At 29.8% G+C, this 14,976-nt stretch overlaps 1 protein-coding gene across 1 annotated transcript in view; it reads left to right on the top strand.

Annotated features, from left to right (window-relative positions):
* LOC106460719 (ryanodine receptor-like) overlaps positions 1 to 14,976 on the top strand; it is a 210,205-nt gene that overhangs the window by 34,651 nt on the left and 160,578 nt on the right. Inside the window, exons 26-36 of the mRNA XM_022387498.1 lie at positions 1,288 to 1,367; positions 1,769 to 1,853; positions 2,146 to 2,266; positions 3,717 to 3,816; positions 4,769 to 4,846; positions 7,126 to 7,249; positions 9,019 to 9,126; positions 9,896 to 10,012; positions 10,992 to 11,077; positions 12,185 to 12,238; positions 13,994 to 14,882. Coding sequence (XP_022243206.1) covers positions 1,288 to 1,367; positions 1,769 to 1,853; positions 2,146 to 2,266; positions 3,717 to 3,816; positions 4,769 to 4,846; positions 7,126 to 7,249; positions 9,019 to 9,126; positions 9,896 to 10,012; positions 10,992 to 11,077; positions 12,185 to 12,238; positions 13,994 to 14,882 — 1,842 coding nt within the window. The remainder of the gene's footprint in view (positions 1 to 1,287; positions 1,368 to 1,768; positions 1,854 to 2,145; positions 2,267 to 3,716; positions 3,817 to 4,768; positions 4,847 to 7,125; positions 7,250 to 9,018; positions 9,127 to 9,895; positions 10,013 to 10,991; positions 11,078 to 12,184; positions 12,239 to 13,993; positions 14,883 to 14,976) is intronic.

Genomic DNA, 14,976 nt, shown 5'->3' with positions numbered 1-14,976 from the left:
CCCCCCCCACACACACACACACACAAAAAAAAAAGGGAATATGATAAATAAACTCCACAATAAGCATGAAATAATAACCCTGTTTTGTTACACCTAGAATGATATGCGATGTTTTCTATAGGGTGTGTAAATGGTTTATGCATTAAGCATGTAAAAAAACTGCTGAGTGGAACTTGTACTTAAACTGATGCTTTGAATAACATTCTGTTCTAATTATTTAAAAGTTTTTTTCTGCCTGGTGATTTTATTTTGAATCTTACAGTATCAAGTATTGCACTCAACACATGAAAAATACCTGTAAGAAATATTCACTTTCTACTTAACAAACAGTTTTTAATAATACAGTAATATTAACTGAACAGTATTTTATTTTTAAATACTGATTAAGAAGTTAGCACACAGGATCACATACAAAAGTTCTAATGGTTTTCAAATGAGACCCAAAACTTGATGCTTTCGAATAGTTCACTATTCTTCTTCGGGAGAAGAATAGTGAGCTATTCAAAAGTGATAGAGTTTTGGGTCTTGTGTGAAAACCATTATTTTTAAAGGTGGTCTTTCTGTTTAGTTTGAACACATCTGGACCAACATATTATAGAACAAATCTTTTGTCAAAAAAGGTTGACCCCATGCTTAAACACATCTTATGTACGTATACACTTAATAGCACAAATGATTTTATGTCTTACTTCATTGTTGATTTTATAAGTGTGTTTTGATAAATTTTTGAGAAAATGGTAACATCATGGATTATGTGAAAGGATCATGTTTTGCCAGCTTTAGTAACATCCACAAACCAAATTATTGTCTCCCATCTGATGTATGAAAATAATACTTTACCTAAAACTTTAAGTGTTATAAGTCAGCTAGCTCAATGAGCCCTAGTAATTAAGTGACGGTGGCCTACAACAGACAAAGAGAAGTTGGAGTTTTATTATACTATTATAGAGTGATGAAAGAATCAGGTTTTGCCAGCTTTAGTAACATCCACAAACCAAATTATTGTCTCCCATCTGATGTATGAAAAGAATGCTTTACCTAAAACTTTAAGTGTTATAAGTCAGCTAGCTCAATGAGCCCTAGTAATTAAGTGACGGTGACCTACAACAGACAAAGAGAAGTTGGAGTTTCATTATACTATTATAGAGTGATGATGTGTTTAGTATTATTATAATTCTCAATATGATGTTTTATCAAATCCTTTTACATCATGTTTTTCAGTGTTTGACATTTACATCAATAACACAGACTGGTTAAATTTCTAAATGTATTTTCGTAATCCTTTAGGGATACTGCCAGTGAGACTGTGCGTACATTATTAGCTTATGGATACATCCTAGAGCCTCCCACAGCAGAAAGCACTGAAGGTATGTTTGTAGAGATGATTCACAATTTATATATATTAAATATTGCTTTGAAAAAAGTATTTACATATGTGATCATTACTAAGTGCTATAAAAATACAGTGTTTAATAGAGGACCCATCCACTCCATTTCCTGATTTCATTTCAAATAGTAGTTATTGTAACAAATTCCCAGAATGATTTCTTTATTTAAATAAGCATTATAACTGATTAATTAAAGATTGAAAGATTTACTGAATAAAGTAAAAATAGATACCAATTTTAAAATTGTGCATTAAGCTGAGAAATAGTAAGAGATTTGTTTGATGCTTGTTTTAAGATTTTTTTTATCATCAGTTTTAGACCTAAAGGAAGATATTTTGTTTTTGATGTTGTATCGGTGATTTTTTTCTTCTAACAAACAGGTATGATAAGCACCACAACAAAATCAAAGTATGATCAAAGAACATACCGAGCAGAAACTACTTATGCTGTCACTTCTGGCAAATGGTAAACCTTTATGGCATTTAAAGTAGTATATAATCATTTTACACGTGTAGTTATATGAGGCTTAACAAATTAGCTTTTTGCATTTTCTGTTCAGTGTTGAATGTAATGGTGAGTGTAATAACTGGTATCAGGGAAATCAGCAATAATGTTTAGTTCAAAATCTGACAATTGTCTTTTCTAGAACAAAAAATATTTTCACAGTAAAAATACAGACTGCTTAATTTTTTCACTTTAAAATAGCTTTTAAAAGTTTATTTTTAAGAGCAATTTATCAAGGTTTTAATTTATATAGGTATTTTGAATTTGAAATTATGACATCTGGTCCAATGAAAATTGGGTGGGCTTCTAGAGGATTTATTCCATCATGTGAAATAGGTGGAGATGAAAATTCTTGGGCTTTTGATGGTTATCAGGTAAGCTAACTCTAAATTCATGTTTTGATCTTTTTAAGTCGATGCATTACCTTTAGGTATGTTTCTTGTAAGGTATCTCATTTTAGAACAAAGCAGAATTATTCATATCTTTTTATTGATATGCTTAATTACATTTTCATCTCTTCAAAGAATGTTTTGTATCATGTACAATTTGTCTCCATGCTCTCAACATTCTTTTATTAAAGGTCTTCCAACTTTTATATTTTTATTGGTTTCTGTGAGGTTATTTTTATTGTTACACAATCTACAAATATATCTAGCTACTGTGCTGGTTCCATTCAAATCAGTTTTTTTAATATTCTATTTATTACCTCTTCATGGTAGCCTCAGTTCTAATATATATATATATACACGCACATCAGATTATAATTATTAAATCCACTTAGAATTTTCCAGGTTTTTATATTTACATTCTGGTTGCATTATCTTTTGATATGATCTTGGGGATAATTTTTATTTAACACCTTAAGAGGAGTGTTGGTCATTTAGACAGGGCCTATTTCTGGAAAGCTAAACATACTACAGCTCTGAATCTACTACACATATTTTCATGAAATTTGGCAAGCTTTTAGTAAACATTGAAAGCCTTGTACACTAAAAATCAGATATTTTAATACATTATTTCTATTAAAGATTGTTTTAGGAATTTCTGAAGACTTCATGGAGTCAGTCTGAGTGAAAGGTGATTTTCATACTAAGAGTAAAAATGCCTCTTTTCATTTTGCAGTTTTTGTATTTCATTCACATAACCTCTAGAACCTCCTTAATGAACATCCAAAGTTTTATTTTTGGAAAAACTTTATAATTTATCTGTTATTTTCTCAATTCTGACACTAACTGCAGCAACACAATCAATGTACAGTGAAATACAAGTTGAAAAATATGAAATAAGATTAGTATTACCTTTTTCACTTGATGCTGGCTGCAGTTTTGACCATAAATAAAGTTGCAAGCTATAGTTTCAACTGCTAACATTTTCACACACAAAAAAATGTACTACATACCTTGTACCTTAAATGTTGTATATGATCATGTTTCATTGTTAGAGATGAAATGTTATACAGAAATAAGTCTACCATCCCACAAGTAGCTGTTTCAAAACTACATAAATTAGGTGAACACCTCTAAAAAAGTAAGTATATATTGCTTGGTTATGTTTTTTGGCTTGTTTTGATTTAATAATGACTGAGCATGGTTTATTTATACATGTATATCATGTGACTCATTTTAGTCTTTTAGTGACATTAATAGCATATTTATACCTGCACTGTTGATTTATTTAAATCTTTAAATGATGCGTTTTTTGGTGTGTTTGTACATATTTAGTGTTTGGCCTATTTTGATTTTTTAATGCGTTTTTTAAGGTGAATTTGTACACTTATGCTGTTTTAATCTCTTAGTGACTTTATTTATGGTGTATCTTTACAAGGCTCGTAGAAACCATGCTGAAGGATCAGAGCCATATGGGAAACAGTGGCAAGTGGGTGATGTTGTTGGATGTCTGTTAGATCTTCATGATCGTACTATCAGTAAGTTTATACTAGGCAGCAAATTTTGAAGTGTATTTGATGCAAAAGTATAGTGTTTTTCTATTAAAAGCAATTAGGTTATAGTTTGACTGAAAAATAACATTGTGTTAGAAGTATTTAGAAAGCAATAGAATTTCTTATACAACCTGCTGGATGTGAGTAAACTGCAGCCATCAAACGTTCTATATTCATCTTGTACTAGCAGCAATTTAATTACATAGTCATATCTGTAGGCAAAATAGGTTTTGGACATGTGATTAATCAAGCTGTTAATGAAGACAACTTCTAAGGAAGCTTTCTAAAATTCAGCATGCCAAATGTCACGACAATGAAATGGAGAATGTTCTATTTTAACATAATTCCAGGTTTATTATTGCCCATTATGTAACAGCTGATGTTTTGAATAATAATTTTTGAGCTAGTCACATGACTAAAGTAAACATCTGATAAGTAAAGTGGGAGCTGGATCATTACAGGTGGTTGTAGTCTGATATTGCTGGACAATGGAAAGTAAAATCTTACTTTATGAACCCTCTCTTATTCATATACCTCAAACTTGATGTCTCAATTTGAGTTCCATAAAACATGAACTTTGATACAGTTTTTTGAAATATTTTATAAGAATGAAGAGTTTAATATAAAAGTATGAAAACGTTTTTAGGAATTTATTATGTAACATTTGGCTCACTGTTTTTATGGAAAGACTACTTTACTAGTATCAGCTAAGAAGCTATTTTTTAACACTCTGAAGGCAACTGCTAATATAGAATATGTCTAGCTTTGATACAGTATTATGTTTTAAAAATTTTTTCTTCAGGATGGTTAACATTTTTGTGCGTGTTTGGAATTTAAATCTGTTTAATATAAATTGTTTATGTGATTATTTTATAGAAGTAATATCTACTTTTGTGTGTGTTTCTTAACTCTTGTAAACGAAATTGTCAATTTTTAGGTTTTACCCTGAATGGTGAACTACAACTTGATGCAATGGGTGGAGAGACTGCATTTGCTGACATTCCTTTAGGTGAAGGTATGTGTTTAATTGAAATATAAACATAATGGTTTTATTTTTCATATCATTGTTCTGAGCCTGTTACTCTGGTTGCTAGGGTGTTAAAGTTTTGAAGAACTAGCTTGGTGAAGTGTTCAGCAAATATTTTTTTTTTATTTGGAAAAAGTTGTTTGTTTTTTATTAAATATATTTACACTCCAGTGTAAACTGTCCTACCATTGTTTTACTGTTTACTTTGCCTTGGTGTATGGAGCACTAGATGTCACTAATATATAGATTCTACTTATTTTAATTATAAATTACTTCACAGAATATCAATCCTCTTTAGTGATGTTAAAGGAAATTAGTGTATTCATTTGTTTCTGTAGTTGTTCTAAAATCCTGTAATAATTTTCCAGTCATTGTTAATTTTTAGCTTTTCATATATTTTTTTTCTTTATTTTATATATATAATTTTTGGATTTAAGCTGTTTACTAAAATTCTTTAGTAGCTGCACTAACTTCAACAGCCCTTTTGTGCCAGAGGGATGCATCCATTGCCAGGGTCAAAATTGAACCATTAAATTAACAATTTGGGGATAATAAACTTTTTTTGTAATTGGAGTTGAAATTAGCTCAACAAAAAGTTTTATCTATTAAATTTTAAAGATAAAAAAATTTATTTTGGTTTGATTTTGGCATGCTTTGAAATAAAACATTAATATTTGTAAATTTATTTCATTTGGACCTTCTTAATTCAGTACCAATGTAGTTTTATCAGTTTTAGCCAATTGCTTGTTCTTAATCTCACTTGTCATGGTGTTATGTAACTTGCTATATCTGAGGTTTGAAAATCTATAGGCTAGTGGTCTAAACACATAATTAAAGCTTACTTTTTAATTGTATAAGCCAATATGGCTTCAAATTCACTGGATACTTGTGTAAAAAATTGTAATAAAGTGACAAAAACAAGTGGTTTGGGAACAGCTTCCACCACAGTTACATTCCTGATTTTGTTTTAGCTTGTGAAAAGTTTGCCTTATCATAATAAGCTTATGATATTGCAGTATGATAGGAATGTTGTTTTTTTTGTGAAACAAAATCAAGTTGAGAATGATTAGGCTTAGTTAGATTATCTTTCATTCAACTGTATCAATTTTTGTTTTTCTCAGACAAGGCAGTTGTCTATTGTTTATTAGGCCATGTTTACATGAGGCCTTATCAGCCTAAGTAATTGTTTACATGAAAAAAGAAAATCACTGAAAATAAATGTAAAAAATATCTATGAATGAATATGAAATAGGTTTAAAACTTATTAAATGTATAAAATGAAACTATCTGATTAACAATTAATGACTTTCTTGTAATTTTGGTATGTTAAAATGTTTTGTTATTGCATTTCAGTAATAATTGACACAGTGATACTTCATGCTGTGTTTTTTGAAAAAAAGCAAGACAAAAGTTACAGGTTTATAAAATGTAGGAAAAACATAAAAATTAGTAATTTATATCTACAACAAAAGTAAGCATTTTTTAATCATTAGCTGTGACATAGCAGCTCAATGGCTCTGAGTTTTCAAGTACAAACTTATTTATAGCTCCATCATTTCTTGACTGATTTGAGAACTAATTAAAGGTTTGGACTCGGGAGGTCAAACCCTTTCAATTGATGTATTTGACCACGTCCAAGGTCTCATAGATTAATTTACTGTAATCCTGCCTAAAAGAATTTCAATTTGAGGGTAGAGATCCTGATGAGTAATAAAATTAAATTAGGTATACGTGTGTCCCATAATTGGTATTGCTTGTGCACAAAAATATAGCTAATAAAAAGCTTAATAAAAATGCCAGACTCTTGTCTGTTACGTGAACACATCACTGTATGGTACTTGTTGTTACCTATTAGTAGCATTTGCACACATTATACCTAGAGTTTTTGATATAATATTGAGGATTTAGTGCTCCTCACAATTAGAGTAATATTTATAATGTTGAAAGTAGAACATGATTTTGTGGATGTGTGATGTAATATTTTTGGTATCATTAAAGGGAAGTCTCCTTAAAGAAATCCCTTCCATCTTTCATTTTTTTCTTTTATTTACATTCTTTTGCAGCTATTCATTTTAGTGGAAGAAAATAAAACTCTCTTTTTAGTGTCTGTGGAACAGATAGAGAAAGGCCATGGAGGTGTTCTACATGGTGCATGAGCGAAATTGAGGAATTATAAGTTATTATATGTTACACGTTACTTTAGTGAGTAACACAGTACAATTTAAACACTTTTTTACTTTTATTTTCATATTGTAAAAAATTATCAGGTTACCTACCAGCTTGTACACTTGGAAGTGGACAGAAAGCTAAACTGATATTTGGTCATGATGTTAACACCTTGAGATATTTCACTACCTGTGGTCTACAAGAAGGCTACCAACCTTTCTGTGTGTAAGTTTTGCATTTTTAGTTGCCTGTGGACAAAAATATTGTTTTAATGTAACAAAATAATTATAACTTGCATACCAAGTAAAATCTGTATTATTTACTACTCACTCATTTCTTAGACCAATGATAATATTTAATATTCTTTTGTTTAAAAACAAAAACAGAGATATTCCTTTGGAATATTTAAGGGTCAAGCTCTACAAGATCCTTCATATTAATGGAAGTTCTATATACTGTTTATTGAAATTATTTAAGGAAGAAGTTAATACATGTATGTTAAGTTTATCATTTAATTTCACTTTTTAAGACTACAATAACTCAATGTGGGATCAAAAACTTGCATTTATAAATATTTTTACATAAAACAAAGAAAAATTGGTGGAAGCAATGATTTGTCAACGAGTACTGCAATTTTGCTGATTAAGTCTTGTAATGGAATAATGGCAAGTGTAATAAAAGATTTAGAAAACTGAACTCTTGTAGATAGAGCTAAATGCAACTTATTTTGAAGTATTAGAGCTTCTGAATCAAGGAAATATAAAATTTACCTTTTAATGAATCCAGATCTAATGAATAGTGATACGTATATCAGAAATTAGATTATATTCAGTATGTTAATATGATAAGAAAATTCAAATGAAACATCATGTTTTGAATGGCTATCCTGTAACCAATCATATAAGAAGTAAATCTTTGCAGAAGAGACTAGAAATTTGAGAATTTAGAGTATTAACTACAAGTTTGATACTTATATCACATAAAACATTCGTGGTTATCTTGGTTTAATGTATATTCATCATTTCTCTACTAAAGAAATGTATTTGATAGTTATTCAATAAGATTATTACAGCTTAAAGATGTAAATAGATGAGGTAATGAAAAGTTTGAATAACTTAATTTTTTGCTATGCCATCACTCTTTGTATATACTTTAGCAACTAAACTTGACCAGTACTGCATAAATATTCCTTAGAAATTGTTTAAAAAACTTTTTTCATAGAAGCCAATAGCCACATTGTAGTCTGCTTAAAACTGTCATATTTGGTGTCTGATTTTAAGTATACCTCTTTTGTGCTCTTTATAGACTCTTTATTATTATATAGAATATTAATCTAACTTAGGGCCAGTAACTACAAGGTATATTTAAAAATTGAATATAATCACCTTTTTTTTGTTTCAAGGAATGCTTTGAAAAGTAGTCTGCTTTAATTTAACATATTTTTTATCATTGCTAATGAAGCTTAGAAAATTTTAGAAATGATATTTGTGTTATATGACTTTAAAATTTCTTACAGTAATACAGTTATTAAATTATTTAGAAAATTTGGAAAAAAAAGTTTTCATCATACATTTAATAATAATGAGTTCTCCTTTTTTCACATCTTTTGTTTATTATTCGTAATCGATTGGCAAATAGAATTATAAAGTAAAAAAAATTACTGTTTAAAAGTAAGCTTTAGATTTTAAAGATGACATATTGAGATATAAGATGCTAAGATTAATTTTACCATTTAACATTCCTCATTCTTTAGTTTGTCTCTTTTTTCTAGTTACTTCAGATCAACTAACTTCAGTTTTGTGTAAATGAAAATAAATATAAACATTCCTATATGATACATATACACGTGTGTGTGTGTAAAAATTCAATTGTTTGAAGAAGTTAAAAGGAAAAACTGTAAGGTAGAAGAATTGAAAAGAATTAAATTAATTCACAAATGCTGTCCTTTTATATGTCTAGTTATTAGTTTATGCAGTCAGTTTTATATTTTTTAGAAACATGAATCGACAAATGGCATTTTGGTACAGCAAAGATGAACCACTTTTCATAAACATAGATGAATCTGTAACTTCTCATGTGGAAGTAACAAGGATACCACCAGGGTTTGTTCAGATTAATCACTATAAAAAGTTTAAGCTACAGAAGTGGTAAAGCTTTTTAGTTCTGAAAAACGTAAAAAATAATTCATATCTTTGTTTTAATATTCTTAAAGGATTGACAGAATTATGAGATCAAAAATTTATTGCTCGTCATAATACCTAGGTTTACAAGTAAGCTTTAAATTTTAAAGATAATTTACCATCATACAAAATATTGCATCATCCATTCACTTATGCATCAAGTACTCTTATATAACTTACATATATAGTTGTTCTGTTATGCTGTTGAACAGTTTTAACTATGTCTTTAGATAAATGTGAGTTAATGCAATCATAAGTTTCTTACTCTTTAACAATTACCATGAGCTAGAGAGTTGTCCTCTTACATGCTGTTTCAAGACTTAACTTAAACTAACCTTCTTAGTAATTAAAAATAAAGCTAAGAAAATGTGAAAAATTATATTAATGTTATATGTTTTCTGAATATTTTGATATGGTAATACAGTTATTAGATTATTTAGAAATTCTGACAAAAAAAGAAAAAGATTACATGATACAAACATATACTGCTTACTATTAGTGTTATGCTTTTATCTGAGAAGTTTATCTATACTAAAATTTTGTTTAATCCTTTAAAGTAATTGGACCATAATAATATCTGTTAAGTAATGCATGTTTGTCAAATATAAATTGCACATACGATTTTGTTACATATAATCTGCATTAGATTGTGTATTTCTCTGTAATTACTTAGTTATTTCTTTGAATGTAGAAGTGACTCTCCTCCAGCCCTGAAGATATCTCACAAAATGTTTGAGACAGTTGAGAAAGCAAACTGGGAATTTTTGCGATTAAGTTTGCCTGTTACTTGTCATGATGAATTCATCAAGTAAGTAGGCAATAGTTACATGAAACTTAGCTACAAATTTTCTATAAATAATGAATAGAAATTTATGTATGAGTAACTTATTTAGTGAATAAACTTTTAGCATTAAATTCATTAAAGCTATTATTAGTTGGTTTTTGATTTGGTTGCTGTTAAGCACAAAGCTAAGAAATGGGCTATTTGTGTTCTGCCCATCATAGGTGTCAAAACCCAATTTTTAGCATCTTAAGCCTACAGACTTACCCCAGAGCCACTGAGGGTCACTTTAAAACTTTGGTTTTCATAATGTGATTTTATGACATTGCTAATTAGAAAGTGTTTGTAACTGTGTGAATGTTACCATGAATTTAGAAAATTAAAATCTGTTGAGAGAAATTATTTATATTAATTTGTATACGCTAGCAGACTTAGATTTATAAAGTATAATTTTTTTTTAGTTTACAATTACAATAGAATACAGAGTGACCTGTTATATGAATATGAGTACTTCCTAAAACAGTGGAATTATCTGAAGTACTCACAATACCTCCATAGCAAAGCTACCAGTTACTGATGGGTCTGTTTCTGCTCACTTTTATGCTTGTGTTGTATTGCTGTTTAGTATCATCAATTTTAACTCTTTGGCAAGACTGATCATTTTGTTATGTCAGGGCACTGTACAACAAATGCATAATCTACAAAATCTGTGAGATTGCTTATCTATTATCTTTTGAGCAAAGGACATTTAAAAGAGTTTAGAAAAAGTCTTGCTCAGAGAAAGAATGCATAACAGTGTAATGTTTTTCAGTATATTAGTGAATTAACTTGAAACGTGTTTAAAATATCACTTGCTTGGCAGAAAAACAGTATTGAAATTTGCAGTTTAAATTGAATTTTTCATCCAGTGTAGATACTACAACACATAATAATCAAAATGTTAAAAATATTGAAAATGTTTAGAGAAAATTATTCTTTCTCGACTAATTCTTATATGTCATTTCAGTGAGACGGAAAAAAGTCATAGATTAGAGGAAATGAAGCGTAAACAGAGAAGAGCTTTAGCAGAAAAGTCTGGCATTCGTCATCCGGGTAAGACAGAGAGCTTGTGTTTATAATGATAAATCATTAAGAAAGCAAATAATTTGTTTATGTTTCATGCATGTAAGTGACTTTTTATAACTCTGTTGTCTCAGTCACAGCAGAACCAGAGAATTATGAGATTAGTTGTAGCACTTGGTGTTCCTCATTCTCTTGTTTACTTATTTTCCTTAGTAACTTAGGATCCACTAACTTCAAGATTAAACAAATAGATATGTACATTAATTAGCAGTCTAAATTAATATTATGCAAATTCTACAGTCATTCTCACTGAGGTATTTAAAATAATAGTACAACACTATTTTAAATTATGTATGGACAGACTTTGCTATAGTGCAAAACATTACTTTCCCTTGTTCTTGAATTCTAAATAACTAAAGGAACTACCACCTGAAAAAAGTAATTTGTAGATTTATATTTCTCACTTATGAGCATATGAAGACCACAAAAAAACACAGGTAGTCTTTCCCTTCCACTTTAAGCAAAACAAAATTAGTCATCAGAATGTGCAAGCAAAGACCACAACAGAATTTGAAAATAAATAACAGTTTACTTCTTTATTTAATAAGTAACCCAGATGTCTTCTTTTAAAGCTATTTATTGGGTTGTGATTGGCTATAAATGTTTACAAATTGGTCCTGAGTCTAAAATGGTGAGAACTACTAATCTAGAGTTAACATATCATTAAGACAAAAAATAATATGATTTTTGTTATCACTCAGCTTTTGGTTTACTCTGTCTGTATATAGCTAACGTATTTTAAGTTTTATTTACAGTAGCTCTCTACAAATTCATTTTACCTTTGTTGTTTCTGATCATTGTAAATCTCATTTCAAAAATAAATAAAAAAATTCTCATTTTGGTCAGCTTTGTTTTCTAGCTACTTATCTTCTCATTTCACTAGATAAAGTTTTCATACCAAACATTTATAAACAGTACTAATTTATTTATTTATGTTTTTCATGTAAGTGAATATTCTAATTTCAATGCCCATAAATATGAAAAAAAAAACTTTTTTGTGGGTTTTTAATTTGCTACATTTGTTAAGGCATTAAATCATAATAAATTTTCTTGATAATAAATTTCTTTAACTTGTAGCCAACCTTGAGCAACATATGTTGAAGAGTGGATTCAGTTTATCAGACATCAAAGGTAAATCAATGAAAATACTATGAAAGAAGTTCACAATGTAGAACTAATTAAGATATATCACTGTGCAAATCTGTAAGTAATTATAATGTTTTCATTTTTAATATATTTTATTTCTGTCAAATTTTGAAGTTTAGTACACATAGTAAATGTATAACTTATAATTTTGATGTTCAAATTTGTTAATTCCTTTCAATAAAGCTCCTTTTGTGTGCCTTGTTTACTAATTATGTCAAAATGAAAATTACTTCCAATGATATCTCATAACTTTGTTTTTATAAACATCACACCTGTTTGTAGTTAACATATTGCTTTTAAGTTACCCTTTTTTTATGCATTTATATAAAATGATCTTTGTGATTTATACCTGTATTTTTATTGTTAATTCTTAAAAAGAGTGGTATTTTCATGTCAGTCTGATTTCCCATAGAGCAACAAGATAGGCCCACAGAATAACAAGAGATTTGAGAAGATTTTTATTCAGAATAATGCTGAATTCTCTGAGCCTAATTGTACAAGTGAGAAATAAAGAGATTGGGCACAAATATACAGGAATACAATCTTTATTAAATACAAACACAGTGTGTGTATTGTTGTAACACAAAGGACAATCACATTTACTGGATAATTGAAGATCTGTTATATATATTTAAGCTGTTGCATTGGAATAGCCTCTACAAAAGGTAACTCTTCCAGTCTTAAAAGGCCTCATGTTATAAATTTAAAATCTATAGTGCCATACCTTGCCAGGATATATAGTGCTACCCACATGATGGGGGGTTGTAGCTTTGAGACATCACCTGATCTAGCATTATAGAAAATGGTTGTCCACTTGCATTCATAAGGTGCAACTTTAAAGCTATTTTTCCCATGAACAGACCAGATGTTATCTCTGGGGAGTGACAAGGTAGCTAGGTGTAATAGTAACTTAACAACATCTTTGACTACTTGTTGTGGGAAAAACTACAAATACACTTAAATAACTGACAATTCTTGAAAAATTCTACATTAGAATAAAGTCAAAAATGCATAGTCTGCCTGCATAACACATGAGTAATTGAATTAAATCATTGATCTTAAGTAAGATAAAAGTGAATAATTTGGGTATTATATCATTAGGAAATAACTTTATTGTATAAAGATTTAAGATACCATGTGAATACTGTTGAACTGTTTCATCATTCATATTAGTCCTTTGAGATATGGAAAATCTTATCTAATTCCTTACCATAAAGTTGCTTCTTCAAAGGGAAAAAGAACAGCCAAAATATTTTCTTTGTTTAAACACTACATGTTTCTCTAACCTAGTAATTCTATTTAAAGGTTTAATCATGGTTCTAAAAGTATGGGTTGGAGGATGATTGCTACATGCTCTGCAGCAACAAACCCTATAATTCAAAATTATTGCTTTCCAATTGTGATGGGAAAGCCCTCTTTAGTGAAAACTGAGGTACATGCCTCTTACCTATAACTTACATGGGATTATGCATATTATTAATTTTTTACGTTGTTTTAGTTTAATTAAATCTTTATAGAAAAATGAAATGATTGGAATTCTGTTTATTGAAATTCTTCTTAGATATGTGCATAATTTGATCCTTTACTTTGACTCAAATTAGACCTCATATCATTATTAAATTTATTTTAGTAGCAATAACCATGATGCACTCTGTTAGAATTTTGTCTTTCTTTCAAATTTCTATCATAGTTTTCAAAATCTTTTAACTATATTTTGGAATCTCAACATTTGTTTTACAGACTTGCAACGAGGCTACTCTGACGATGTGGAAACAGTTGAAACTATGAAATCACTTAATGTGGATCACAGTAAACACCTTACACAACCCACACAAACAACTCTTGCACCACAACGAGCTGGCTCCAAGAGTGCATTGCATAAAACCCAATCCTTTGACTTAACAATGACAAACCTCTCTATACCTGGAGAAAGAACCCCTGATTCTTCAAAATTGAGAGCTGCATCCAGTGAAGAGGCACTCCACGAGAAAGGCTTAGACAAGGGTATAAAGAAAAGTGCCACACCTGAGCCTTCCTCAAGCTTCAGGGATGATAAACAGAAAAAGAGAGGCCGCTCTCCCTTCCGCTTCTTTTCAAAGAAAAAGGAAGGCTTGGAGAGGAGAGCAAAAAGTGCTTCAACACGTACTGGAGGATTAGACCAGAGCAAGCAGTATGGTTATGACCTTCCTTCAGAAGGAAGTAAACCACTTTCTTCTCCCACAAGTGCCTCTCTTAGTGTCCGAGCTCCGGTTGTACGAGTTCTGTCTGCCAGCAGTTCTTCTAATATTGGGGCACCATCTGTACCTGATCGACCAACTAGTCTCACCTGTGGAGGCATTGTGTCAGGGGGAATAGTGTCCCCTGAAAGAGCTACAAATATTAATAGGAGGCAGTCCCGTCCTGTTGTTCAAGAGCCAGAAGACACTATTGACCACGAAATAGCAAATGTGGGGCTTGAATTACTTGATGAATACTTCTATGGTGTAAGAATTTTCCCAGGGCAAGACCCTAACCATGTTTACTGTGGCTGGGTGACAACTACATACCATTATTTTGATAAAAGCTTTGATAATAGTAAAGTTCGTAAGGTGATGTTTCAGCATTTGGAAGATGGGTCTTATCTCGAAGTGTAAGTTCTGATTAATATCTAAAAATTATAAGTTTAAAAAAAGTAGAAAATAAAAAAATATATATATATATATATAATTCATCAAAGAGATATT

This window comes from Limulus polyphemus, unplaced genomic scaffold (genome assembly GCF_000517525.1).
Source record: "Limulus polyphemus unplaced genomic scaffold, Limulus_polyphemus-2.1.2 Scaffold822, whole genome shotgun sequence".
Taxonomy (NCBI): domain Eukaryota; kingdom Metazoa; phylum Arthropoda; class Merostomata; order Xiphosura; family Limulidae; genus Limulus; species Limulus polyphemus.
This window is presented reverse-complemented; position numbering and strand designations above follow the sequence as displayed.